Source organism: Salvelinus sp. IW2-2015, linkage group LG6.1, assembly GCF_002910315.2.
Source record: "Salvelinus sp. IW2-2015 linkage group LG6.1, ASM291031v2, whole genome shotgun sequence".
NCBI lineage: Eukaryota > Metazoa > Chordata > Actinopteri > Salmoniformes > Salmonidae > Salvelinus > Salvelinus sp. IW2-2015.
In genome coordinates, this window is record NC_036845.1 from 13,393,591 (window position 1) to 13,419,842 (window position 26,252).

General features: G+C 43.4%; 1 protein-coding gene across 1 annotated transcript in view; it reads right to left on the reverse strand.

The window, feature by feature from the left end:
• Positions 1–1,220: 1,220 nt before the first annotated feature.
• The window catches only part of LOC111965128 (myotubularin-related protein 11-like), a 31,032-nt gene continuing 6,000 nt past the window's right edge, over positions 1,221–26,252 (reverse strand). The window contains exons 2-17 of the mRNA XM_070444008.1: positions 25,376–25,445; positions 17,456–17,592; positions 17,147–17,216; positions 16,763–16,902; positions 12,336–12,420; positions 10,872–11,019; positions 10,558–10,645; positions 10,252–10,340; positions 9,747–9,871; positions 7,570–7,648; positions 7,016–7,086; positions 5,779–5,951; positions 5,454–5,624; positions 4,902–5,139; positions 3,967–4,274; positions 1,221–3,621 (exon numbers count right to left, since the gene is read on the reverse strand). Of these exons, the coding sequence (XP_070300109.1) occupies positions 3,187–3,621; positions 3,967–4,274; positions 4,902–5,139; positions 5,454–5,624; positions 5,779–5,951; positions 7,016–7,086; positions 7,570–7,648; positions 9,747–9,871; positions 10,252–10,340; positions 10,558–10,645; positions 10,872–11,019; positions 12,336–12,420; positions 16,763–16,902; positions 17,147–17,216; positions 17,456–17,592; positions 25,376–25,445 (2,427 nt within the window). The 3' untranslated portion in view covers positions 1,221–3,186. The remainder of the gene's footprint in view (positions 3,622–3,966; positions 4,275–4,901; positions 5,140–5,453; positions 5,625–5,778; positions 5,952–7,015; positions 7,087–7,569; positions 7,649–9,746; positions 9,872–10,251; positions 10,341–10,557; positions 10,646–10,871; positions 11,020–12,335; positions 12,421–16,762; positions 16,903–17,146; positions 17,217–17,455; positions 17,593–25,375; positions 25,446–26,252) is intronic.

The window sequence follows — 26,252 nt, forward strand, 5'->3', positions numbered from 1 at the left end:
AATGAGACAGCCTACAGGGAGATCGTCAGAGAACTGGCAGGGTGGTGCCAGGACAACAACCTCTCCCTCAACGTCAGCAAGACCAAGGAGCTGATCGTGCACACCCCCATCCACATTGACGTGGCCGCAGTGAAGAGGGTCAAGAGCTTCAATTTCCTCTGTGTCCACATCACTAAGGACATAACATGGTCAGCAACACCTCTTCTCCCTCAGAAGGCTTAAMCGATTTGACATGGCCCCTCAAACTTTTACAGCTGCACCATTGAGAGCATCCTGACTGTATCACTGCCTGCAACTGGAAGGCCCTACAGAGAGTGGTGCGGCCAGCTCAGCGCATCACTGGCGGCGAGCTCCCATCCATCCAAGACGCACATGCCAGGCGGTATCTGAGAACGGCCTGAATAATTGCCAAAGACTACAGCCACCTGAGACATGGACTGTTTTCCATGCTCCGTCTGGCAGGCGGTACAGGTGCTTCATGGCTCAGACTAAGAGAGTCCTAAACAGCTTCTATCCCCTGGCCATAAGGCTTAATGGCTAACTGGTCATCCCCCAAAGCCAACACCTACTTTGGCCGCCTTTCCTTCCAGTTCTCAAATGACTGATGACTGAAACGAATTGCAAAAATCACTGAAGTTGGAGACCTATATCTCCCTCACTAACTTTAAGCATCAGCTGTCAGAGCAGCTTACCGATCGCTGCAGCTGTACAGCCCATCTGTAAATAGCCCATCCAACCAACTACCTACCTCATCCCCATATTTGTTTTTGTTTTTCTGCTCTTTTGCACACCAGAATTTCTACTTTCACATCCTAATCTGCACATATATCACTCTAGTGTAAATTGCTAAATTGTAATTACTTCGCCACTATTGGCCTATTTATTGCCTTACCTCCTTACTGGTCACTATTACTCCTGTTTACATGTCTATCCTACCAGTCACTTTTCATGTAAACACACCTCAACCACTCCAGTTCCCCTGCACATTGAATAAGGTAAATACTGTAAATACTAGCATTCTCGTGTTCTTTAGCTCTCGTCATAGTTCTTGAGGTTTTTATTCTTATTTTTATTTTTCTATTCCATGATCTACTGTATATTACTTTCATTGCATTGTTGGAAAGAGCTCTCAAGGTAAGAATTTAACTGTACTGTTTTACACCTGTTGTATCATGTGCACGTGGCGTATAAACTTTGAAACTTGAAAGCAAAGATTTTATGAACTTATAATAGTTTATTAATCAGGATCCTAACATGCTGATACAAAAAATATGTACATCTGGCAAATCATTGTGTCATTCGTACCAAAACATTTAAATATATAATAGTGTATGGAAGTAGGTTTGCATGCAGAAAAGGACTTTCATTTTCTCTTTGTATAGCCAATACCATTAGGGAATGTGATGACCGTGTGTTTTTTCCATGGAAGACAAGCGCAAAAGTACTGGCATCAAATCCAAAAACTCAAACAACCTGATATTCAGTAACTGATATCAAACAGTGTGCTGTGATATTCAAAAATGAATATTTACAGCCATTGAATAATTCAAAATGCTCTCGTACTGAGGCATAGGAATGACTGTAGGTAATACAAGAGTGATGTACACCAATGTAAGTCATATACATTACCACCTTCAGCCTTTATATTTCATAATAAACATAACGAGACATTTCAGTGAGAAATACATTGTATGCCAGCCAGAAACYCTTTCATCCGATGTCACACAATACAAGTACTTCTCTGTATGGAAATGCTAGTTTWGTATAAACATACAGTACATCCCTGTAGTCTGAAGAGTGTTACAGTATATGGAAATCATGCCAGTGTATTTGCTGCTTAATATCCACATCATACAAACAACAATCTGTCTGGACTGAGTAGCCCAGTCCCAATAGCTCACTGGGCTTTGAATGAAAGGACGCATTTAGAAGTCCTTGACCTGAATGCTAGCTGCATACGAAACTAGCAGTCAGGACAAGTAATGAAAAAATACACTATTGGGGGAAAAAAAGTAGCTTWCCTTAAAAAAGCTACATCTAGAAGAACCAAATAAAAGTGAATTATAAATATGAACCATCAGAACTTATGGTTTGCACAATGACACCATAAGGGGAAAAAAAAGAGTAATACTCATCTTGGTCACGACCACTTAAAAATGTATCGTTAAATATTCTGAAATTCATACGCAACCAAAGTTGGTCAATAATACTTAGAACTCTCAATAGAGATGCACAGACCATAAGAATAATAGCACTTTTACCTCAATCATGCACACTTACAGCAATATTAACTGACCATGGCCATATTCTGAATAACAGGGTTATGATACAGAGTCATACAACTCAGCTTATGCCTCTCATTGTTCACTACTAGCATGCATGCAAGTATAAAGATATGGGAACAGTATCAAAATAGCTCCAGTGGCCTAAATTACAGATCAAATTTACTGGACAAAATGCCTGGAGTTAAAACTGCATGTTTTTTTGTGACGCCAATGTCTGTCCCTAGTGTTTACTTGGTGAACAGCTCTCTGTATTTTTCCTCTCAAGGCTGAGTTGGTTTTGGAATTGGGGGTCATTGTCACTCAAAAGGGCCGAAGAGTCAGGACAACAGTCCTATTATAGCTGTCTGGTCAAGAATGAAGGTTGTCACTCAGTTGAAATCATGATTCTAAAAACAGCTGAAGTCTGATCAATAGAAGTATTTGATTCCATATTTCAGCCAACGGCTCATTATTTGTGCTCTCATGTCATTAGCTCATCAATCATCATCAGCCCTTATTCATTTTGGGTAATAGCTTGCTGCTTTTAGAAACACCAATACGTTCTTAGGGAATGCTGACCAGACCATCAGTTTGGGTGTCATATTCAGTAAAACAGACAATTTGTTACAAGTAAAAYAATCTTTCAGAAACATTTCAAATACTATTTGTGCTTTGCACTGCTCAATGCATTATTACTGCAGTTTAGTCTCTCCTCCCTGCTCAGTACATGACTCTCCTCGTCTTGTTATGGCCTCAAAGCCCCTCAAACAGGCCTTGACAGGAAAATCACATCAGGTTCCACCCAGACATCATGTGTCGGGGAAGGAAATCGAGTCTTGGAGGGTGTGTATAGGTTCTAGAGTTCTGAGCCAGGGGGAACAGTTTGTACCATTTGTGCTAACTTACAGCGGACACCCAGAGCTCAGGAACCCAGTGAAGGACCGTTGCTCTTGGGCAGCTTGGCATTATTATTGGGCGCGGGGAAGTAACGCTGGTCTGGACGGGCCTCTGAAGAGGATGGGTGGCCAAATAGGAATGTGTGCTTGCTGCTGTCTCTGGGGCCAGGTCTAGATAGAGGGGCAGGGGAAGCTGGAGGAACCCTGGGTTGGAGGTTCAAGATAGGGGGCGTGGTTCTGGAGACAACCGGCCCAGGCGGTCTGCAGGCTGGGAAGAGGAAGGTGCTGTTGTTGGTGTTCTGGTTGAGGTTGGAGTCTGTCCGACGGGGCTCCTGTGTCTTGGCTGGGACTGTGTTAGTGGGGCTGGAGGCCAAAGCCAGCTTGTCTCTAAGCTGCTGGACCTCCCAGGCTAGCTGTTCCACTGGGTGCTGGGTGGATGAGGAGATGGGGTGGGAGAAAGCCTGAGGGCACAACATGGCCAGGTTTTCTGTTAGTTTATAACACCATCATGACTACAGCCATCCATGAGGAACTAATTGTAGTTTCTGATGTGACCAGCAAAAATTAGAAGCTTGTCCAGTACAACGTTGCATCAACTATTCAGTTGAATAAAAATATTAATTTCAATTTCTTACTACATTTTTTATGCAATACCTCTAGTTGAAATCCTTTTTCAGATACAGAGTTCAAAGTTCATTTTGATCTCCCACCCACATACCAGTAGAGTAGGCTATTATAAACATCCCCATGGCAACAGTGTTTTAGGCTCTGTATAATAGTGAGAATGATCCTCCTTCCCTATGTACCTGAGCATGAAGAGCCCCACGGAGGTAGCAGTCTCTCCACACACCTAAGCAGGGCCCCAGGAGCAAGGGCAGCAGAGGCTCATAGGGGTCCAGGGGCACCTGGAGACCGGCTATGGTGGTGGTGTGGCCCTGGGGGAGCTCTGTGAGGGCCCAGGCCTTCAGAAGCCTCTCCAGGCCCGGCAGGTTCTCTGAGGAGGACCCCCCTCTCCGGTGGCTCTTCCGGTAGACGCCTGAGCCCCCTCCGCTGCGCCAGGGCAGGAGGTTAGCAGAGCAGGAGAAGGAGCCCCTGGAGAGCAGGAACACAGAGCCTGGTGACAACTGTCACTCAGCTGAGGAGGGGAGGGAGAGAAGAGAGAAATAGGGAGGAAGAGATAGATGGAGATTAATACGTTAAATATCCCTTATGTACCTTAAGGGCGGCAGGTAGCTAAATGGTTAGAGCGTTGGGCAGTAACCGAAGCTAGCTGGATCAAACCCCGAGCTGACAAGGTAAAAATCTGTCGTACTGCCTGAACAGGGAGTTAACCCACTGTTCTTAGGCCGTCACTGTAAATAAGATTTGTTCTTACTGACTTGCCTAGTTAAATAAAGGTTAAAAGAAATATATAATTAAGCATGTTGCAATACTGAGACCTACCACACGGAGGTGCAGTGGGCTTGTGCTCTTCCTCATCATGGCCATTAATATTTGGTGTGTGTGTGTGTGTGTGTGTGTGTGTGTGTGTGTGTGTGTGTTGTGTGTGTGTGTGTGTGTGTGTGTTGTGTGTGTGTGTGTGTGTGTGTGTGTGTGTGTGTGTGTGTGTGAGAGCGGGGTGGCTTTTGTAAGACAAGAGCTCATTAAAATAGCAAGCACTCAAACATGCATGATCAAATGCATGATTTGCATTTATATTGTGCTTTTCACACTCCTAGCGCCTGGCTGTATACCCCATAACAACATCCTCTCTCTCCTACCCTGTGTGCCTCAGGGTTGGTGTTGAGGTTGCCGTTGAATAGGGCTTGTGGCAGGGCGGGCATAGACACTGGCTGGGTGAAACGTTCCCGTCTCTGGCTGCTGTACTGCAGAGCCCAGTCCCACACAGGGGGCAGAGGGGGGTCTGAGGAGTCCGGGAAGGAGCCCCTGGGTACCACGTCTCTCCAGCCGTTCACTGGAGTGTAACTCTGGGATAGGTTCTGGGAGAGACAGGAAKGGATGGAGGAAGAAGAGGTGAGAGAACAGTGATTCGTCTGATTCAATCTGAGCTCATTCAAGAGTTATCGTTGAAGACAATCTGAGCTGATGCATGTGTGGGATTGAAAATGACRTGGACTCGCCTCGCAAATCAACCGCTTTAATCTAAGATGGTTTACAGAATTTACGACTTTCAAACTTTGATACAGGTATTTCCAACTTTTTCCATGTTAGCCTAGGGTAGCATACCTACAGTGTATCTTGTCTAGTACTACAGCTTCAGCATTAGCGGTGGTGTTGCTGAACAGTGGCCTACCTGTGAGCGTTTGCACCTCTCCCTGTGGCAGTTGGCCAGAAAACTGCTGAAGAGGGGCAGGTGGAAGCTGTCATGGAGGGCCAGCAGGAAGTCCCCTGTCAGCTGGAAGCGGGACGGGTACTGGACCCATAGCTGCCACACACAGTCCAGGAAGAGCAGGAACACTGGTGCCTAGTGGGGACAAAACACAGGGTTAAGAAAGATGGGAGAAAGATCACCACAGACAAATGACTGGCATTAAACACTGTGTCCTAATGCAAATAGTTTTTTCCTCCATGACCACTGATAGGTGAGTTAACTGATAGGTGACAGCTTATCCTCTCACCTCTTCCTTGTCGCTGTCCCTGTGGTAGTTGATGCGGCTGAGGAAGCGGTGTCCGGCCATCACCCACTCCTTCTGCACCAGACCCTGGAAGCCCACCCTGGTCCTGCAGTGGGGGTCACACATCACCTGGACCAGACTGGACACCACACAGGTCATGTCCCGGTCTTCCGCCTCTGCACACAACAGGAGGAAATAGACCATCAGTAGTCATTTGTAACTGAATACAGTAACAGAACACATATTCAGGGCTCAGATATCAAAGGATAAGATAAGTGTATAAAAAAACAACACAACATGACAATCCAAATGCCACAGTCTCACAACAGCCCTTTCATTCTCACAAAACGTGTCCCCCTGTGGACAAGAATAGAACTTCTCCCAAATACCCACATCTGGTTGGCAGGTTTTTTCTAACCACAGGCAGGAGGGAGTGTTGGCTGGGCCTGTCTGAAAATACCATTGGGTCATTTCTCCAGTCATTTACTTGTGTTCAGGACACTGTCAGCTCTGTGGTTTTAGGGGGGTGATATGCAACCCTCTTCTCCAAAAAGCCCACTTGAGGCTGGCCAGGCAACACAACTCATATGGGGGAAGGGAAAATCACAGAGCAGTAGCAGCCATTATTCATGTGACACAGAGTTCTGTTGACTTTTCAGTCTGTGGTAGCTACCTTAGGTATCAACAGACTAGGACTGACTCTCACAGACCAATTATATGTGTCAGTACATGGAGTCATGTAATAATAATGTATGAACATAGTTGTACTTAGTCAAGAACGTCTGCAGCTTTGCCATAATACTGTTCTCTCTCATTATAGACTGTTGTATTACACTCACTTATCTCTCCAAGGCTGTGGGCTCCAGCCTGGGTGCCAGACTATTTATGTTCAACATCGCTAGTTCGTTACGTCCTTGCCTTGTGTGGCAAGACAATCACAAGCTGGCTAAAACAGAAACAGTCAGACTGGCACCAACCTTGAACTTCCAACACACTACAGTAAACTTCCACAACTAAGTGAGCCAGTCAGCATGACAATATGGCACACAATCATAACACAATCTCACCAGGMACAATAGACTTACCACCTGCTGTATTAGTGTCCTGGTAGAGTAGTGCTTCTAAAGTACGAGTCTCCTTCAGGGTAAGCCCTAATGCCGCTTTAATGAGGGACGCAGCGTGAATAATAAATGAACGGATTGAATATTCGGTACTGCTTAGCCCTCATCACGGGACTCACCTTGAAGCACCACGGTCAGGTGACCTCCACGGAGCAGGCAGGCCACCTCAGCAGCTTTCCTCAGACAGCACCTGGGGTGGGAGCAGAGCAGCATGCGAATCAGGCTAACGCTATGCTACTATCAGTTCTAGCTAGTTTCAGCACATAGACGCTTCAACATCCACGTGTGTAAGCCTGTAAAAAAGCTATGCACTAGGTCTTGGTCTACTGTGTAGATATAACAAGCTCCCACACTTATTGAATATATGAGAGCTACATTCAACATCCATGTGTGTGGGACTATTATAGCCTCATGCTAAAGGTATGTTCTGTAACAGTATGTTGGAGCATTCCAAATCTGCTTACATCTAATGTAACACAGTAAAGCCACATATTCAACCAGGGCTAGGCTAATGTGCTATAATGGTACATTCATACTACATCAACATTGAACTACAGGCTATTCACTAGCATTACTAGGTAGACATAAACAAATCGACCAAATCAATGTAGGCCCGGCACATTTATTACAGATGATTTATTGCTTTGATGAGAAGCCAATCAGGACCTCTCACCTGGTGTAGTCCAGCCAATGAGTGCTCTCCAGCGTAGACAGCCATTTGTCATCTGGCACAGACACAGATGTGGAGATGTCTGTGGACCAACACAGAAGACAAAGCAACCTTGTTCGTGTTTTTGTCGAAGGAGCCTTATTGTACATAAATTACAGTGGGGATTTGACAAGTTTTAGGATATACTATTGCACCTGAAATTTTAAATAAGATCCATAGCGCTACATATCAAATGAGTTTGGTTGTAAATAAATATCTTCTGAAAACATATTGTTTAAGTCTTAAAGGTTAACGTAGTTCAAACATGATGAGTGAGGCCCATAGATTTGTGTGGTTGTTGTCGATCCAAATCCCTCAGCCTTGTGTAGAGGTATCACACAATAAACCAAACAATGTGAGCATTGTGTTGGCAATGTGTGAGCCATGGGAGTCAGTGACCTGTGGTGTGCCCTGCCTTGACAATGTGAACTCCACATCAGCACAACAGAGAGGGTGTTGTCTAGGAAACTAGTTGTCTCTTAGTCTACATAAACAGTCTCTCATAGCTTTTTTGACTTCTCACAGCATTACAGGAAGAAGCGTCAGGAAAAACACGCCACCATCACATGGTGCTCACATATCGTAAAATTCGCATATCGCTACATATTCGTCGCCAAACCCACTGGATCCAGGTCATCTATAAGTCTTTTCTAGGTAAAGCCCCGCCTTATCTCAGCTCACTGGTCACCATAGCAACACCCACCCGTAGCACACGCTCCAGCAGGTATATTTCACTGGTCATCCCAAAGCCAACACCTCATTTGGTCGCCTTTCCTTCCAGTTCTCTGCTGCCAATGACAGGAACGAATTGCAAAAAGCACTGAAGCTGGAGACTCTCTAACTTTAAGCATCAGCTGTCAGAGCAGCTTACCGATCACTGTACCTGTACACAGCCAATCTGTAAATAGCACACCCAACTACTTCATCCCCATATTGTTATCTTTTTGCTCTTTTGCACCCCAGTATCTCTACTTGCACATCATCATCTATCACTCCAGAGTTAATGCTAAATTGTAATTATTTCACCTCTGTGGCCTATTTATTGCCTTACCTCCCTAATATTCTAAATTTGCACACACTGTACATAGATTTTTCTATTGTGTTATTGACTGTACATTTGTTTATGTGTAACTCTGTGTTGTTGTTTTTGTCGCACTGCTTTGCTTTATCTTGACCAGGTCGCAGTTGTAAATGAGAACTTGTTCTCAACTGGCCTTCCTGGTTAAATAAAGGTGAAATAAAAATACATTTTATTTTATTTTTTAAATGAGTAGTGTATGCCAGTGGTGGGAAAAGTACCCAATTTTCATACTTGCGTAAAAGTAAAGATACCTTGAAAGAAAATGACTCAAGTAAAAGTGAAAATCCCCCAGTAAAATACTACTTGAGTAAAAGTCTAAAAGTATTTGGTTTGAAATGTACTTAAGTATCAAAAGTAAAAGTATAAATCATTAAACATTTCTTATATTAAGCAAACCAGACAACACGATTTTCTTGTTTTTTTATTTATGGATAGCCAGGGGCACAGTTCAACACTCAAACATAATTTACAAATTAAGCATTTGTGTTTAGTGAGACTGCCAGATAGAGTAGTACTTTAAAGTATTTTTACACCACTGGTGTACGCTTATATGAGGGGGTATACATTGATTTATTGAGGATCCAATTGAATCCAAATCCGTAATTTCAGGAGGTAAATTGGTGTCTRGGGTCTTGTCATCTGGATGTGATCTCTACTAACCTACCATCTCTGTCTCAGTAGCATTGTAATGGGAAGCACATGGAAATAGATTAACACCACTTTATGTCCTCTATAAAATCTGCATGCCCACTGTCCCTCAGGGCTAGAGTGCCCCTCCATAGATGCGGTGTAAAACCTGTGCTAAAGCGAATGAATTTGTCAACAAATAAAAAAGATGGCACGGGAGAGGCAAGGGGAGGGCTTGTCAATGAAACTGGCAACCCCAATCAAATGTCTATCAGGCTATCATGTGAAACGAAAACAGAATACACTCCTATGTTTAAATGCACTGTAGCAACATTTTGACCAACATTTTATCCAGTGTGGGTCTTTGTCAGGTACATTAAAACACAGACTAATACACTTGTCCTTCCAAAAGGTGCAGATGGTTTGTACTGACCTCCCAGACACAGAGCCCGTAGGCGGGTGTGTGCCAGCTGTATGTCTGTAGGTGAAGGCATCTCGTCTCCCAGCTCCACCACCACACATAGAGACTGGCCCCCAAACAGGATCAACTCCAGGTTCCTACAGTAACACCCCATAGGACAGACAGACAGGGACCCCTTAGCATTATTCTCTGTGATTAGACATGTCACATTCCATTACTTTGTAACCATAGCCCAGGGCTAGTAAACTGTCTTTGCCCCCAGTCTAAGCACTGTCTCAGACATGCACAAGGAATAGCATTCAACGATAGCCTGCTAACCTGTCCCATCTCAGGAATGGCCGGGTAACATGTACATGATTACAGGTTAGTTTTGACGTACAAATTCTGATGTGAAGCAATTGCCTTTGGCATAAAAATTAACAACAACAGTATTACTATGTTTATCTCTCTCTATCTTCCTCTGTCTCTCTCTCTCTCTCACACACACACACACACAAACACAAACATGCACACACACCTGATGTCATCCTTCTCATGGTAGATGTTGTTCTGGAAGCTGGCCATCCGTAGCAGGTCACTGCCCCGAGGATGTCGCCAACACCAGCGCTGGACGACAACAGTCACACAGATTTAGACACAACGTGGTCACAATAGTAATGGTTTTTGGATATGTTCTGAAATCCCTGGATGAGTTCTTAGTGACCAGGGCATGAGATTTTAACTGCGTTTTCTGACATGACTGATATTGTGGGGTCATATGATGAGTGGTGGAGTTCTACTTTCAGGAATGACTGATATTGATGAGTGGTAGAGTTCTACTTACAGGAATGCGTCCCTCGTTGAAGTGGGCAAAGGTCTTCTTCAGCTCAGTGTCCAGAACTTTCTGAGGGACCACGTTGAACTTGGGCAGACTGACATGAAATAGGAAAAAATGACATTAACCATTGCAAGTTTAATGGACATTTGGGCTAGGACACYGAMTATACACCAGGTRCACAGTGTGCGCAGGCTTCTGTTCCAACCCAACACTAACAGGACCAGAGTGGGCAACTATATCATGTATTTGATATTTTCCACTAATAAAGTTCCAAACAGGTTAACCACCAGGAAGCGTCAGATGGTGGGTGTATAGGCTACCTGGTGGACATCTCAAAGCGGTCATTGACAGAGCTGACCCTCCAGCTGCAAGCCCCGGTCCTCTCTAGCTCCTGCTCCCAGTCCGACAAACTATCAAACCAGTTCATCTGGGCGTCACGCCTACGGTTGCTTAGAAGCTGCTTCATCTCTGGGGGGGAAGAGARAGGGGGTGGTGGAGAAATGTAGCTTTCCTTGAGAGAAGCTTTCCTTGACACACTGAAACATTGGTTATGCTGATTTGATGTGTATCACTATTAATACAATTTAATATCCCGTTTAAAGCTGCATTATGTAACTTTTTGGGCAACCCGATGAAATTCACATAGAAATGTGTGTTATAGATCTGTCATTCTCATTAAAAGCAAGTGTAAGAAACGGTAGATTTCTATGGTTCCCGTTCTTAAGTTTAGTTTTTGCGTCTTTTACTTTCGGTTTTGTACACCAGCTTCAAACAGCTGAAATAACTATATTTTTGGTTATGGAAAATATATTTCACAGCGGTTTACATGGTACATTATTCTCGCCCCGATACTTGCTTGTTTTGTCACATTAATTGAAATTAGGGGAACTATTAGAATTTTAGCAACCAGGAAAGGGCTGAGCGATTTCTGTATAGTGTATCTTTAATGCTATTCTATTCAGCTAGAATAGAATGGTTGTAGGTCAGGWGTTTGCAGTTGTTTGGTGTATAGACCTGAACTGAACACATCCTGACCACACTTGAACCTTTGACAGGGTTCAGCAGGGTGATGTTTCAGATAGCTTAACATTAGAGCTGCCTGAGAGCTAGCTGGATGTATCCTGGCCAGTGTAGTGTACCGTAGCATTGAATAGCATTACATATTAGCATGGTGTATAGTAGTGGCTCATGTTTCTGTATACAGTATGTTCTGTCCAGTCAGATATTCACTGTAATGGTGAAAACCAAGTGACTTCTTAGTTGGCAGCTACATGTTTTATATTTTGTGTCTGCACCTGTAACTTTCAGTTGAGATATATATATATATCATATATTCTTTTTAATGTTTGATGACATAAAAGGTCCAACCTTTTTACCATGTAATACAAAAGAAATACAGTAATACAGTTTCTAACTTGTCTGTCTAACAAACCCCTCTAATGCTTTCAATATGTGAAGAGCTTCAGTGCACTGTATAAAAAACTGTATGTTCTTTATTTTGGGGGGGGATCTTTGAGAGCCAGAGAGAATACCTGTAAGCTTGAGATCTTATCAAGGGCCTGCCTGCAATAGCAATTATTTTCAGCCCCATAACCCTTCGGACAAAAATAGATGTGTGTGTGTGTGTGTGTGTATTTGTTTGTGTGCGGGTGTATGAATGACTCATGAAGAAATTATTCCAAGTATCTGTATGACCTTTAAAATACTTCAGTTATTTGTACTCAGAATGTACTCTCTTCAATGTGACTTTTTTAATAAAGTATTCCAGCGTGTGTGTGACTCACCAACACTCCCCAGGGCTGCGTTCTGGAAGGAGAGGACAGTCCCTGGCTTCARAGGCTGGTAGGTCTTGGCAATGGTGTACGTTATCTGAGGAGGAACAACAAGACTCTGCTGATCAGCATGACAAAGTGCATCAGCTTTCAACATAGAGGGAGACCCTGTATGCATGATCACAATGACCTAGCAGACACATCAGTTTCTCTAATAGCCATTTGACTCAAATCACAACCCTCTGAAGTCAACCTTCAAATAAGGAGACGCTGGGCATGCTACATGGTAATTATTATAAATGTGCTTTAAAGGTCATTTTGTATTTAATCACAAGGACTCGTATACTAAAATATACACACACACATGCTGACATAGAGTACAGTGCATTTGGAMAGTATTCAGACCCCTTGACTTTTTACACATTTTGTTACGTTACAGCCTTATTCTAAAATGGATGAAAATGTTTTTCCTCATCAATCTACAGTACACACAGACTACTTCATAATGACAAAGGCAAATTTATATTTAAAAAATGTTTTAAAAACCTTATTTAGACAAGTATTCAGACCCTTTGCTATGAGACTCGAAATTGAGCTTAGGTGCATCCTGTTTCTATTGATCATCCTTGAGATGTTTCTACAACTTGATTGGAGTCCACCTGTGGTAAATTCTATTGATTGGACATGATTTGGAAAGGCACACACCTGTCTATATAAGGTCCAACAGTTTACAGTGCATGTCAGAGCAAAAACCAAGCCATGAGGTCGAAGGAATTGTTCGAAGAGCTCTGAGACAGGATTGTGTCGAKGCACAGATCTGGGGAAAAGTAGCAAAACATTTCTGCAGCATTGAAGGGCCCCAAGAACACAGTGGRCTCCATCATTCTTAAATGGAAAAAGTTTGGAAGCACCAAGACTCTTCCTAGAGCTGGCTGCCCAGCCAAACTGAGCAATCGGGGGAGAAGGGCCTTGGTCAGGGAGGTGACCAAGAAGCCGATGGTCACTCTGACAGAGCTCCAGAGTTCCTCTGTGGAGATGGGAGAACCKTCCAGAAGGACAACYATCTCTGCAGCACTCAACCAATCAGGCCTTTATGGTAGAGTGGCCARAYGGAAGCCACTTCTCAGTAAAAAGCACATGACAGCCCCTTGGAGTYGGCCAAAAGTCACCGAAAGGACTCTCAGACCATGAGAATGAAGAYTCTYTGTTTTGATTAAACTAACTCTTTGGTCTAAATGCCAAGCSTCACGTCTGGAGGAAACCTGGCACCATCCCTACGGTGAAGCATGGTGGTGGCAGCATCATGCTGTGGAGATGTTTTTCAGCGGCAGGGACTGGGAGACTTGTCAGGATCGAGGGAAAGGTGAACGGAGCAAAGTATAGAGAGATCCTTGATGAAAACCTTCTCCAGAGTAGGGCTGTTAYGGTGACCGTATTACTGCCACACCGGCTGTCACRRGTCATGAAGGCAGTCAGTCAAATTCCACGTGACCCTTTAGTCACGGTAAATGGGTTTCTCCAACCTCTGATGMTCCCAAACTTGCTAACTGCCTGCTACTCAGCACTCTATTGTCCCTCTAATCACTCTGACGTCAATGCAAATGTAATCGAAAATATAATCAAACACTTCATGAGAGCCTATGAGCTTATGTTTATGCAATTGCGTGAGAAAACAGGTTGATGACCTCTATTAAAAAGAGGAGGATTCCATCAGCTTTTTATAGGCTAGGCCTACTATATTTATTTCTCAACTTTCCTAATATTAAGCACATTGCTTCTCTTTACAACAGGAGTATAGCCTACCTAACTGGCATGAAAATTAACTACAGAAAAAGCTGCTCCCTTCACTATTTAAGTGCATAGATTACATTTATTTTTTCCCCTGCCACTGTTTCGAGACAGGTGCATGATAATGGTCCATTCTAAATCAAAACAAATGTCCCACATATATGTAAAGACAAGACTAAAATCAAGAATAGTCTGATGGGTGACAATATTAGCCTATCATTTGTGAATTATATATTATCACTTGTGAATGATGCCCAGCTTAAGACAAGAAACAAAGCCTTTTTTTGCAACTTTTTCAAATCATAGTCACACACCTCATGTAACCTAGCCCATAGGCCTATATGTTTTGATAAGGTTTGTGCCAAATAACTTCTTAAAATTAAGCAGATTAATCCGCTTTACAAGGGGCATAGAGCCTAACTGGCAGGTATAAGCAGTGCGTGAGTTTCAAGTTTGGGGAAGATAATTTTCACCATAAAAATGCACCTTTATAATAAAAGCATTACATACTTATAATGTGAATAAATATCCTAATAGTTTATCAACATTTTAAGCTAAACGTTCTGATCTGTTGCATCAGCCTCATTGCGTAAAAACGTATTTTTGATGCTACTGGTTGTATTCATTTGGGATCTATGCATCCTTGCAGTATGCCTAAGGCACGTTCACGCAGATGAGCAGGGACCCTTGGCATCTTTCTTTCGGTGTTTTTCAGAGTCAGTAGAAAGGCCTTTTTAGTGTCCTACATTTTCATAACTGTGACCTTAATTGCCTACCGTCTGTAAGCTGTTAGTGTCTTAACGACCGTTCCACAGGTGCATGTTCATTAATTGTTTATGGTTCATTGAACAAATCAAATCAAAGTTTATTTGTCACGTGCTCCGAATACAACCTTATAGTAAAATGCTTACTTACAGGCTCTAACCAATATTGAAATAAAAGCAACAGTAAAAAGACAGTGAAAAACAGTAGCGAGGCTATATACAGTAGCGAGGCTATAAAAGTTGCGAGGCTACATACAGACACCGGTTAGTCAGGCATGTGAAACAGTGTTTAAACCCTTTACAATGAAGATCTAAGAAGTTATTTGGATTTTTACAAATTATCTTTGAAGGGCAGGGTCCTGAAAAAGGGATGTTTCTTTTTTTGCTGAGTTTATTTAGCCCAAGCGCACAACGGCCACTGGCTGCAAAAGGCATGGATTTTGTTAGGGGGCATTAAGGCCACACAAAGGGGATGCTGCCGGGAAATTCTAGGCATTATCAAGTGTTTGTCAAATTGAATGAGAGACTGATGGAGTGTGTACAACCTGCTCATAAAACAAAGCAAAGGGGCCTCCCGAATGGTGCAATGGTTTCAAGGCACTGCATCGCAGTGCTAGCTGTGCCACTAGAGATTGAGGGTTCGAGTCCAGGCTCTGTCGCAGCCGGCCGTGACTGGGAGACCCATGGGGCGGCGCACAATTGGCCCAGCGTCGTCCGGGTAAGGGGAGGGTTTGGCCGGCAGGGATGTCCTTGTCCCATCGAACACTAGCAACTCCTGTGGCGGGCCGGGCGCAGTGCACGCTGACACGGTCGCCAGGTGTACGGTGTTTCCTCCGACACATTGGTGCAACTGGCTTCCGGGTTAAGTGGGCATTGTGTCAAGAAGCAGTGTGGCTTGGTTGGGTTGTGTTTCGGAGGACGCACAACTCTCGACCTTCGCCTCTTCCGAGTCCGTACGGGAGTTGCAGCGATGAGACAAGACTGTAACTACCAATTGGATACCACGAAATTGGGGAGAAAAAGTGGTAAAAAACTTTTTTTAAACATGCCTTTCAAGCAACTTTTTTCAAATCATCATTAGAGTCGAGTCATGCAGCCTTACAATTAATAAAAAATCTAAACATATAGCCCAACATTTGTAGAAAAACTAAAGTTAAATGAATAACTCTAAATTAGGCATATAGGAGTACCTATTTCTTTGTTAACTGCTCAACACAGAATAGCCACATGTGCGCAGTTCCTCAAATCGTTATGTGAAAAAATATCCTTTCTACTCAGCTTTGTTCAATTTTATTCTATAAAATAATATAAAATAATGGCACGGAATTCTAAGCAAATCTTGTCTGCTAAACGAACTAGTGTAGCCCACAGCCATATGGCAGAGCCAGATCAGGACTTAACATAAGGACATACATGGATTTATTGTGAAGGTGTAGGCTATATTACATGGATTTTTTAGACTTTATAAAACCTAGACGTTCGAACAGTCTGTATCAGTGGCTTGTAGGCTATGTGTGGAAGCCAGGCTATGTGTGGAAACTCCCCAAATACAGGTGTGCCAAGCTTGTAGCATCATACCCAAGAAGACCCAAGGCTGTAATCGCTGCCAAAGGTGCTTCAACAAAGTAAAGGGTCTGAATACTTATGTAAATGTTAATGTAAAATTTCCATTTTAAAAACCTGTTTTTGCTTTGTCATTATGGGGTATTGTGTGTAGATTGATGAGGGAAAAAATAATTTAATMAATTTTAGAATAAGGCTGTAACGTAACAAAATGTGGAAAAAGTCAAGGGGTCTGAATACTTTCCGAATGCACACGCATGCACACACACACACACACACACACACGCAGACACATACACACGCACAGACACACACACACACTACCTCCACAGCCTGTGTGTCGGGGGTGAGGCGGTCGAAGAGGAAGCAGAGAACACGCAGGTCCCGGCAGTACAACACCAGCTCCTCAGGAGTGAACTTCAGAGAGGAGCTAGCCGTCACCAGCTTGGTCCGGGATGGGCCCACTGCAGCACAGAGGTTACACAACCATCTTACAGTCAAAACCCACGTACACAGAACACAGTACACCACTGATGGTTCATAGCTACAGCTTCCTGTGTCAAGCCGAGTCTTGAATTGGGTTTAGGATATTACCACTGTTTATTATTTATATCATTCATCAGATTTTTTTTTACAAGTACATCTCGTGCCTCTCATAGAACAAAGGATTTTGGGAGCACTACAGCCTAGTAGTTGTAGAAGCCTTACCAGCTACAACCTTCTCAATGGAGGCCAGGGCCACGTCATGATCCCCCAGGAGAACAGGGTCTGCGTTGTCCTACATACGGAGGGTTAGAGGGATGGTACAAATATAGGTCCGTTTGTTTGATCAGGATTTTTTACACCAATGAATGGATGGTCTGAAAACGTTCTATATGATGTTGTTGATTGTGATGATGATGATTACGCCCACAAGCCTTCTTCTAGCAATAATASGGCATCATTACTACTTTCCTACTAYGATASCAGGTGAGCTGTCCTTCAACARTCCATACTCAGAGCTAGTCCAGTACTCACGTCAGGTTTGGGGCTGTCCTGAGGCACAAAGGCCACTCTGAAGTGGGTACAGAAGAGAGTGCCAGACAGCCATCCGCCCCCCTCCTTGGCAGTTAGCTTCTTCCTCACCAACACAGCCATCTGGAGCACACACTCTCCTGGGGAATACAGACAGTGGGTTTAGGCTGGAGCACACACTCTCCTGTGGAACACAGACAGTGGGTTTAGGCTGGAGCACACACTCTCCTGGGGAACACAGACAGTGGGTTTAGGCTGGAGCACACACTCTCTGAGGAAAGCACAGACAGTGGGTTTAGGCTGGAGCACACACTCTCCTGGGAACACAGACAGTGGGTTTAGGCTGGGCACACACTCTCCTGGGGAACACAAGCAGGGTTTAGGCTGGAGCACACACTCTCCTGGGAACACAGACAGGGGTTTAGGCTGGAGCACACACCTCTCTGGGGAACACACATCAGGGGGTTTAGGCTGGAGCACACACTCTCCTGGGGAACACAATCAGGGGGTTTAGGCTGGAGCACACACTCTCCTGGGGAACACAGACAGTGGGTTTAGGCTGGAGCTTACTGAACATAATACAACAACTTTATTGTCCACAGAGTGTTTCAAATGTCCCTGATATTGAAAACAATAAAAAAGTACCCAATTTTAGAACATCATGAGAGTTTCATCGTCAAGACTGAGCATTCCAAGGTAAAGTGATAAATTGTGCAAAATACCAGAATGATTGCGTGTTTGAGGGAAGGGAGAGGGTAACGTTGAGTGCTATGTATAACAAATGTGAATGAAAGTAAACTTCAGCATGGAGTTTATCAAGGGGCTGGGAGGTGCTATTTTCTCAGCTATGTCAGCCACTGAACGGTTGAGTCAAGCAGATGTAGTTGTCAGGCATCCAGGTCCAGCTTGGCATTTGCCTCATATTTCCGATCACATTGACATTTCACACACATAATTAAATATGATGTGTGCAACCAATGTGATTACAGTTCTACTGTACATAACAGTTAGCATAACAGCCCTTACATATAAGACCTCTCTCATGTACTTTGATCCGCAATCACAATTCACCAGCTTGTGATCGGGCTCCATAAACTCAAAATCACTGAAAGAGGGTTTCAGAAAAGGTACTCAGACATTCATTTTCTCTCTAAGACGGCACGCAACATTCAACTCTCTTTTGTCCTTCCACACTCTGAATTGGTATCTATTTCTTTACCTTCATACAAATATTTCAGCTCAGCCTGTCTACCTAGCTATCAGTCTGTATCAAAACGGCAGCTGCTAATGTTTCAGTAGAGAAGGTCCAATTCTCCTGTCCGATCAGGTCTGGATCTACTGAAAGATCCAGTGACAACTGCCTGGGGACAAAGCTACTGTAAGGACTGTATTGAGCGCTACTGGGATCAGGATGATGAGAAGGTGGTCTACAGCAGCCCCCAGTGCAGACTGACCTTTATCCCTAAGGACTTTTCTAAACAGAAATACCATCCTGGCTGATATGGTGGAGAAACTGAACGGAGAATTCCAAAGTGTTTTCTTTTATGCTAGACCCGGAGATATGCTCTGCTCGGGGAGAAAACGGAAAAGCGGATATTTCCTGTCTGGTGTGTATGGCCAGTCTACTGTAGGACTGCCCTCCAGCATCACTATGAATCTTCTGCATCTAAGATGTACACGCTAGTCAAAGCCTTGCCAAAACTGCAGGAGAAGGTCTGCTCTCGTCATAACAAACTGCTGGACGAGTACTGCAAAGAACAGCAGTGTTTCTGTTATCTGCGTAGATGAACATAAAAGCCATGATACAGTCTCAGCTGCAGCAGAAAGGAGTGTGAAAGAGATTCGGGTGAAAATACGGTGGGAAACATTCCAACTGAAGAGAAGAGCGAAGACATGGGAGATAGAACGGCTCAGAGAAGCTATGGCGTCACTCAAGAGCTCTGCACAGGCAGCAGCGGAGGACAGTGAGAGGATGTTTAGCTGGAGATGATCCACTCCATTGAGAGAAGGTGCCCATGAGGTGAAGGAGTCGATCAGAGCCCAGGACAAGGCTGAAGTGAGTCGGGCTGACCTGCTCCTGAAGCGACCGGAGCAGGAGGTGGGTAAGCTGTGGATGAGAGAAGATGAGTTGGAACAGCTCACACACACACACACAACATATCACATCTATTTCCTTCAGACGTACAAGGAACATTGTAAGCCTGTCTCTGAAGATTTGCCTGCCACTTCCACTAAACCARGCTGGGATTTTGGGGCGGTGAGGAAATCAGTCACTGAACTCAAGAAAAAGTTGAAGAGCTACTAGAAGGAAGGGGTGGAGATAACCATGGCAGTGAAAGCTGTCCAAATACTAGTGCGACACGAATATATTTAAAGCAAGTGAGGAATCATTCCGTCATCGCAATTATTGATATCAATGCAAACATTGTCACAAATACAAAAGGCAGCATGATACCAGAGGCATGTGCGTATCAATAAATGTATTTTCCTATTTAGATTGATGAACAGTTCCCTGCCTTTTCTCACTGTGTTTTTTTGGCCTTAAACGAAGCTGCTTGTATCAACGCCAGTCATATACTATTCCACCTCACACTCCAACTTCTTCTCATCAATATACTGTACTTACAGTTGAAGTCAGAAGTTTACATACACTTAGCTTGGAGTCATTAAAACTTGTTTTTCAACCACTCCATAAATTTCTTGTTAACAAACTAGGTTTGGCAAGTCAGTTAGGACAACTACTTTGTGCATGAAACAAGTAATTTTTCCAACAATTGTTTACAGACAGATTATTTCACTTATAATTCACTGTATCCCAACACCAGTGGGTCAGAAGTTTGCATACACTAAGTTGACTGTGCCTTTAAAAGGCTTGGAAAATTCCAAATGATGTCATGGCTTTAGAAGCTTCTGACAGGCTAATTGACATCATTTGAGTCCATTGGAGGTGTACCTGTGGATGTATTTCAAGGCCTACCTTCAAACTCAGTGTCTCTTTGATTGACATCATGGGAAAATCTAAATAAATCAGCCAAGACCTCAGAAAAAAAATTGTAGACCTCCACAAGTCTGGTTCATCCTTGGGAGCAATTCCAAATACATGAAGGTACCACGTTCATCTGTACAAACAATAGTACGCAAGTATAAACACCATGTGACCACGTAGCCGTCATACCGCTCAGGAAGGAGACGCGTTCTGTCTCCTAGAGATGAATGTACTTTGGTGCGAAAAGTGCAAATCAATCTCAGAACAACAGCAAAGGACCTTGTGAAGATGCTGGAGGAAACAGGTACAAAAGTAAAACGAGTCCTATATAAACATAACCTGAAAGGCCGCTCAACAAGGAAGAAGTCACTGCTCCAAAACCGCAATAAAAAAGCCAGACTACGGTTTGCAACTGCACATGGGGACAAAGATTGTACTTTTTGGAGAAATGTCCTCTGGTCTGATGAAACAAAAATAGAACTGTTTGGCCATAATGACCATCATTATGTTTGGAGGAAAAAGGGGGAGGTTTGCAAGCCGAAGAACACCATCCAAAGCGTGAAGCACGGGGGTGGCAGCATCATGTTGTGGGGGTGCTTTGCTGCAGGAGAGAGTGGTGCACTTCACAAAATAGATGGCATCATGAGGGAGGAAAATTATGTGGATATATTGAAGCAACATCTCAAGACATCAGTCAGGAAGTTAAAGCTTGGTCGCAAATGGGTCTTCCAAATGGACAATGACCCCAAGCATACTTCCAAAGTTGTGGCAAAATGGCTTAAGGACAACAATGTCAAGGTATTGGAATGGCCATCACAAAGCCCTCACCTCAATACTATAAAACATTTGTGGGCAGAACTGAAAAAGTGTGTGCGAGCAAGGAGGCCTACAAACCTGACAGCTCTGTCAGGAGGAATAGGCCAAAATTCACCCAATTTTTTGTGGGAAGCTTGTGGAAGGCTACCCAAAACATCGACCCAAGTTAAACAATTTAAAGGCAATGCTACCAAATACTAATTGAGTGTATGTAAACTTCTGACCCACTGGGAATGTGATGAAATAAATACAAGCTGAAATAAATAATTCTCTCTACTATTATTCTGACATTTCACATTCTTAAAATAAAGTGGTGATCCTAACTGACCTAAAACAGGGCATTTTTACTAGGATTAAATGTCAGGAATTGTGAAAAACTGAGTTTAGAATATTTGGCTAAGGTGTATATAAACTTCCGACTTCAACTGTATGTATCCTCATTACACTTCAGATGCATTTTCCAATCCAAATGCATGACTTCCCTTCTGGGCAGGGATGTATTGGTGCATATTTACAGAGCCTTTTTTTATGTCAATAAAACTTGCAACTTAACCTGCTCTGGTCTAGTCCCATGGGATACAGGGCCAATATATTTTCCAGGCTGATACAGCTTTGACTCTACAGCTATCAATATTAGTCTATTACCATGTTATTACGCCATAAATGTGTTTAAATGCTTTGTTAGGAATGATGAATTTATGCAACATATTTTGAAATCTGTTTGTAATATTTTGTTGATGCTTGAAAATAAAAACTAGATTCCAGAACTCTAGAACTCCAGAACAAAGCTTCCAAAAACAAGCACTTTCACCCATACAGCTCTCTCACATCTAAACACACTGAGCACAAAGATACACCCTCTTTCACACAGCAGTGAGACAGCACATTTGTAATGCTCTCTCCCAGCAAAACAAAGCATTTGCCAGCTAGACTTGGGTTTCCATGGCAACAAAGTCCAGGACAGAGTAGAGGGGGAAAATAGCCTTTTTGTCTCTTGCAATGGAAGTGTTTGGCCAGACACCATCATGGTGGAGAGAATGTTTTCATTTTCATTTTTTAGAACAATAAAAAGGATTTGGTGGGTTGTTRAAAGGGCTGAATTCCTTCAAAACTAATTTTAAGGAACAACTGAATTCCTTCAAAAATAACGTTGAAGGAAAACAAAAAGGGAATAAGTCAAAAACATAACTGCACAAAGCATGCCATTTTGGTAGTGCTCAACCTCAGACAGCCAATTAGACCTCGGTTGAGAGAAGATTTTCAGGGATACCAAATTACATAAAAACATAAAAACAGGAAATCGTAATTTAACACATCAAATGCTTGTTTATCCTATGAGAAAGGGAAGTGGGGTTGTAATCAAGGTCTTCACAGCTAACACTCCAATACTTTGCCCATTGCACAAGATTAACACCAAAGCCTGGCAAAAACTACAAAGAAATCTTCAAAGGGTCCCTCAGCAAAGCCACAAGATCTTTGGGGTGTGTGAGCTGAGGACTGGAATCAAGCAAGGCACTGTGATTAGGCTATGTTTACGCCGACTTCGGTCTCACGATGCCGGATCAAAGTCACAAACCCTCAGCACAAGTATTCCCTTTCTAAAGTCCCGGACATATWGCTACGAATTAAACTCTTGAACCAGGCGCCCTACGGACACTTTAGGTTTTAAACACAAATGAGCTCTTGTTTCTAGGATTGCCTGTTACTCTGTGTCCAATCAGGCTCAGTGGGATTTGCGTGCTCCTTTTAATGGCTCCCCGGGTGCAACAGTGCTGAAGACATTTCTCAGGCATTGTGGCTCACAGACATGAGAGAGGGGACAGGAAGTGTCTGCTTCTGGTTTGACTGTTCTGGACTGGAGAGTCTGCAGGTGGTTTACATTCCTACAACATGGGAAGCTGAGGATTGAGTCACTCAATACTCTGTATACAGTGAGGCTGTTTATAAGATGACACTGGTAATTTAACAGTTTAAACAGTTTTACTTTCGTCCTACAGAGTGCAGGCCCCACACCCACCACACACACACAAAGCTCAAGTGCCTTTGTCTCTCTCTCTCTTTCTAACCCTCTCTCGCACACAAAAACGCATGTACACACAGACTCACATATGCACTCAGACAAACACATACACAGACACTTTCAAACAAACACACATAAACACTGGAAAATCCCCACTGTGGCTATCTTTCTCTTTGTCCATTGGTGTTCTGCCAGTGGATTGAACAACCTGAGAAATCGGGCCAGAGAGAGCACAGCTGAATGTGATATGAACCAAATGCTCCATTTTCAATTTCATTTGTTTCCAACCACATTTGTTCTCCATTTTGTTCCTATGTGCGTGCAGAGGAGACGTTTCTGGCCCTCTGCTAACCAATGGGAGAGAATAAGACAAAAGGTTTACCAGAGCGGTGTCATGAAATGTCTGATGAAACAGCACACACACAGCTTTGTTTTCATACATTTACAGGACTTTTTGGGGAATAGAAATGTATTCCCATTCAACAATCCTATTTTCCCTAACTCCTAAACCTAAATATAACCCTAACTTTAACCCCAAACCTAATAATTAAGCCTAAAATATCATTTTAACAAAATCCGGACATGAAGTCCTGACTTTTCAAAATGTTTCTTGTTTTCCTACCTTGTCAGGACATTCTGGTGACCTGTCAAGACATTGTGGTCCTGATAATGTAGGAAAACATGTATACATATGCACACACACAGACTGCACAGAGCTCTTCGCTACTTCTTTAGGTAGTTAGTGTGCTATCCAAATTGAGCTCATAAAGCATACAATTGTATAATCTTCAGAGATATTGACCTGCTCTTCTCTTGTCACTCAGCAAGGCCAGCAGTGACAGTCCAATGATTGACACCAAACCAAATCCAGTGTAACATAAGCRCATGGATCAGGGGATTGAGGTCATGCTCTGAGGAGGGTCCTGTCCACTTGGCTTTGTCTGTGGATCTACAGTAGGCCCCTCACATTCAAAAGGTACACAATCTATCTATCTATCCACCCATAGCTGTTTGTGCTGCCCTGACCCATTCACCCCCTGGAGCCCGCTCTGGTTTCCCCTGTCCTGTGTACGAATGTTATCTGAGAATGTGATGAATGGCACGCAAGATTGTATAGTATACAGTACACTGAGGCCTGGGACTGTTCCGACTGTCTGTGTGTCTTTGGGATGCTGCAACGTGAACCCTTTCACCCAGTTTGCTGCCACAGATTCCCCATTCCCTTGCGTGGTGCATCTGTGAAAGTGTGTGTAGCACATTTTTCAGAGCTGAAAGTCAGTTTCCAACATGAGAGAACTCCTTCGCAGAAACTATGACAGTGTTTCCAATTCGGATGAATCCTTTCTGCCTTAACGTGAGGCAGATTTCCATGACCAGATGTGTTTCAAATCTGCCATGGCAGGACACAGAAAATTGGTCAGAGAAAGGGAAGAAGAGGRAAGTGAGAGCCGGAGAGAAAGAAAGACAGACGGACAGAATTTCACAGTCACGCGATAACAAAAACAACTCAGAATGGGTCCACAGTGACCCTCAAACAGACTGGGAGAGTCTGGAAAGAATGAGATAAAAACTGTTTCTGAATCAGACAGAAAAARTGAATGAAGTGGGAAGTGAGGGAGGAGGGACGGGGAGGGGTGTGTCTAGGTCAGCGGTACAAGGTGGAAGTGAGAGCTGAAAGTGAAAGGGACAAGGAAACACACACACTGCTCCCACAGAGGTGCTGTGAATAACTGCTGATATGAATCGTTAGAGATTAGCTTGGCTCTGGAGGGGCCCTGGCCTGCCAACATTCCAGTTGGAAAGCTCCTGCTGCGGTGTGCTGCTGAAACTGAGATTATGACCAGGGGCAGGGGCCTGCAGCACTTCTCTCCACAGTACACTGACACACTATTCTCAGARGCTACATTACAGTAGCTTAGCACTAGGATTTAGTAAGAAAACAGAGATACAGATGGGTGCAGTTTCAAAAGATGGACTTGCCTAAAGAGATGTGGCTGACGCTGTGTTTTCAGACCCACATGTTATGATACGCGTATAGCTACTGTATTTGTCACATGGAACTAGCCTCATATTCATCATTGCTCTTCAGTCTGGGTCTTACCTGGTAAGCAGCGTAGTCCAAACATATCTCTCCCCCGTGCGTTGACACCACTGTGACTCAGCATCCTCTCCTGCGGGGGGAACAGAGAACAGACCTGGTGTTATTACTGCATCCCATCAAAAATAATAAGAGAACAAACACTAATGTGATTTTGCTTCAACTCAAGATTTTCTTATTGACCACATTCCCCAAAACCATAGCCAATCCCACAATGCTCCATGATGACTCTCAGTTTCCATGTTTTATTAGTTGTTTTGCTCTGTACTGTATGATTTGACGCGGTCTCAAAGTACTCCAGGCTGTTCTGCTAGCGGCATAATCCAATCCCATAGAACCACAGGTTGCTATTACCGGACTACTGGCTAGCTGCTAGCACATATGGGCCCATTTAGCCTGAGCTCCCACCCACCACAGAAGACCATTTACATAGTGGAGAAATCACACAATGCACAAGACATAGGCCTAGGCATTGAAAAAGGAACTGTTTGTTCTGGTAATGACCACTCTGGCGGTCCAGTATAGAGACATGGAAATTGCTATAAAGTATACAATGAATCTTTATGGTACTGACTACTCACTCAGCAATTCTTCACTGCCTACAAGGCCACTATTCACAAACATGYTACATTTTTGCTCCAGTTTAGTCACATATTTCTTGGCTTGCGAACTAAAAACAACTTACTATAATGTGTGACAAATACTCTTAGGTTACTATAACTCTTGTGACACACACAATGTAGAGGTGAAGTGAACTGTGTGCTAACATGCTAATGAGAACGTATGACACTCTTCTGGTTTCCTTTAGATTAACGTTCTCGTGAGGTTTTAGCCACTGTCAAACAAAGATAACCGTTGCTCCTTAAACAGGTTGTAAGTT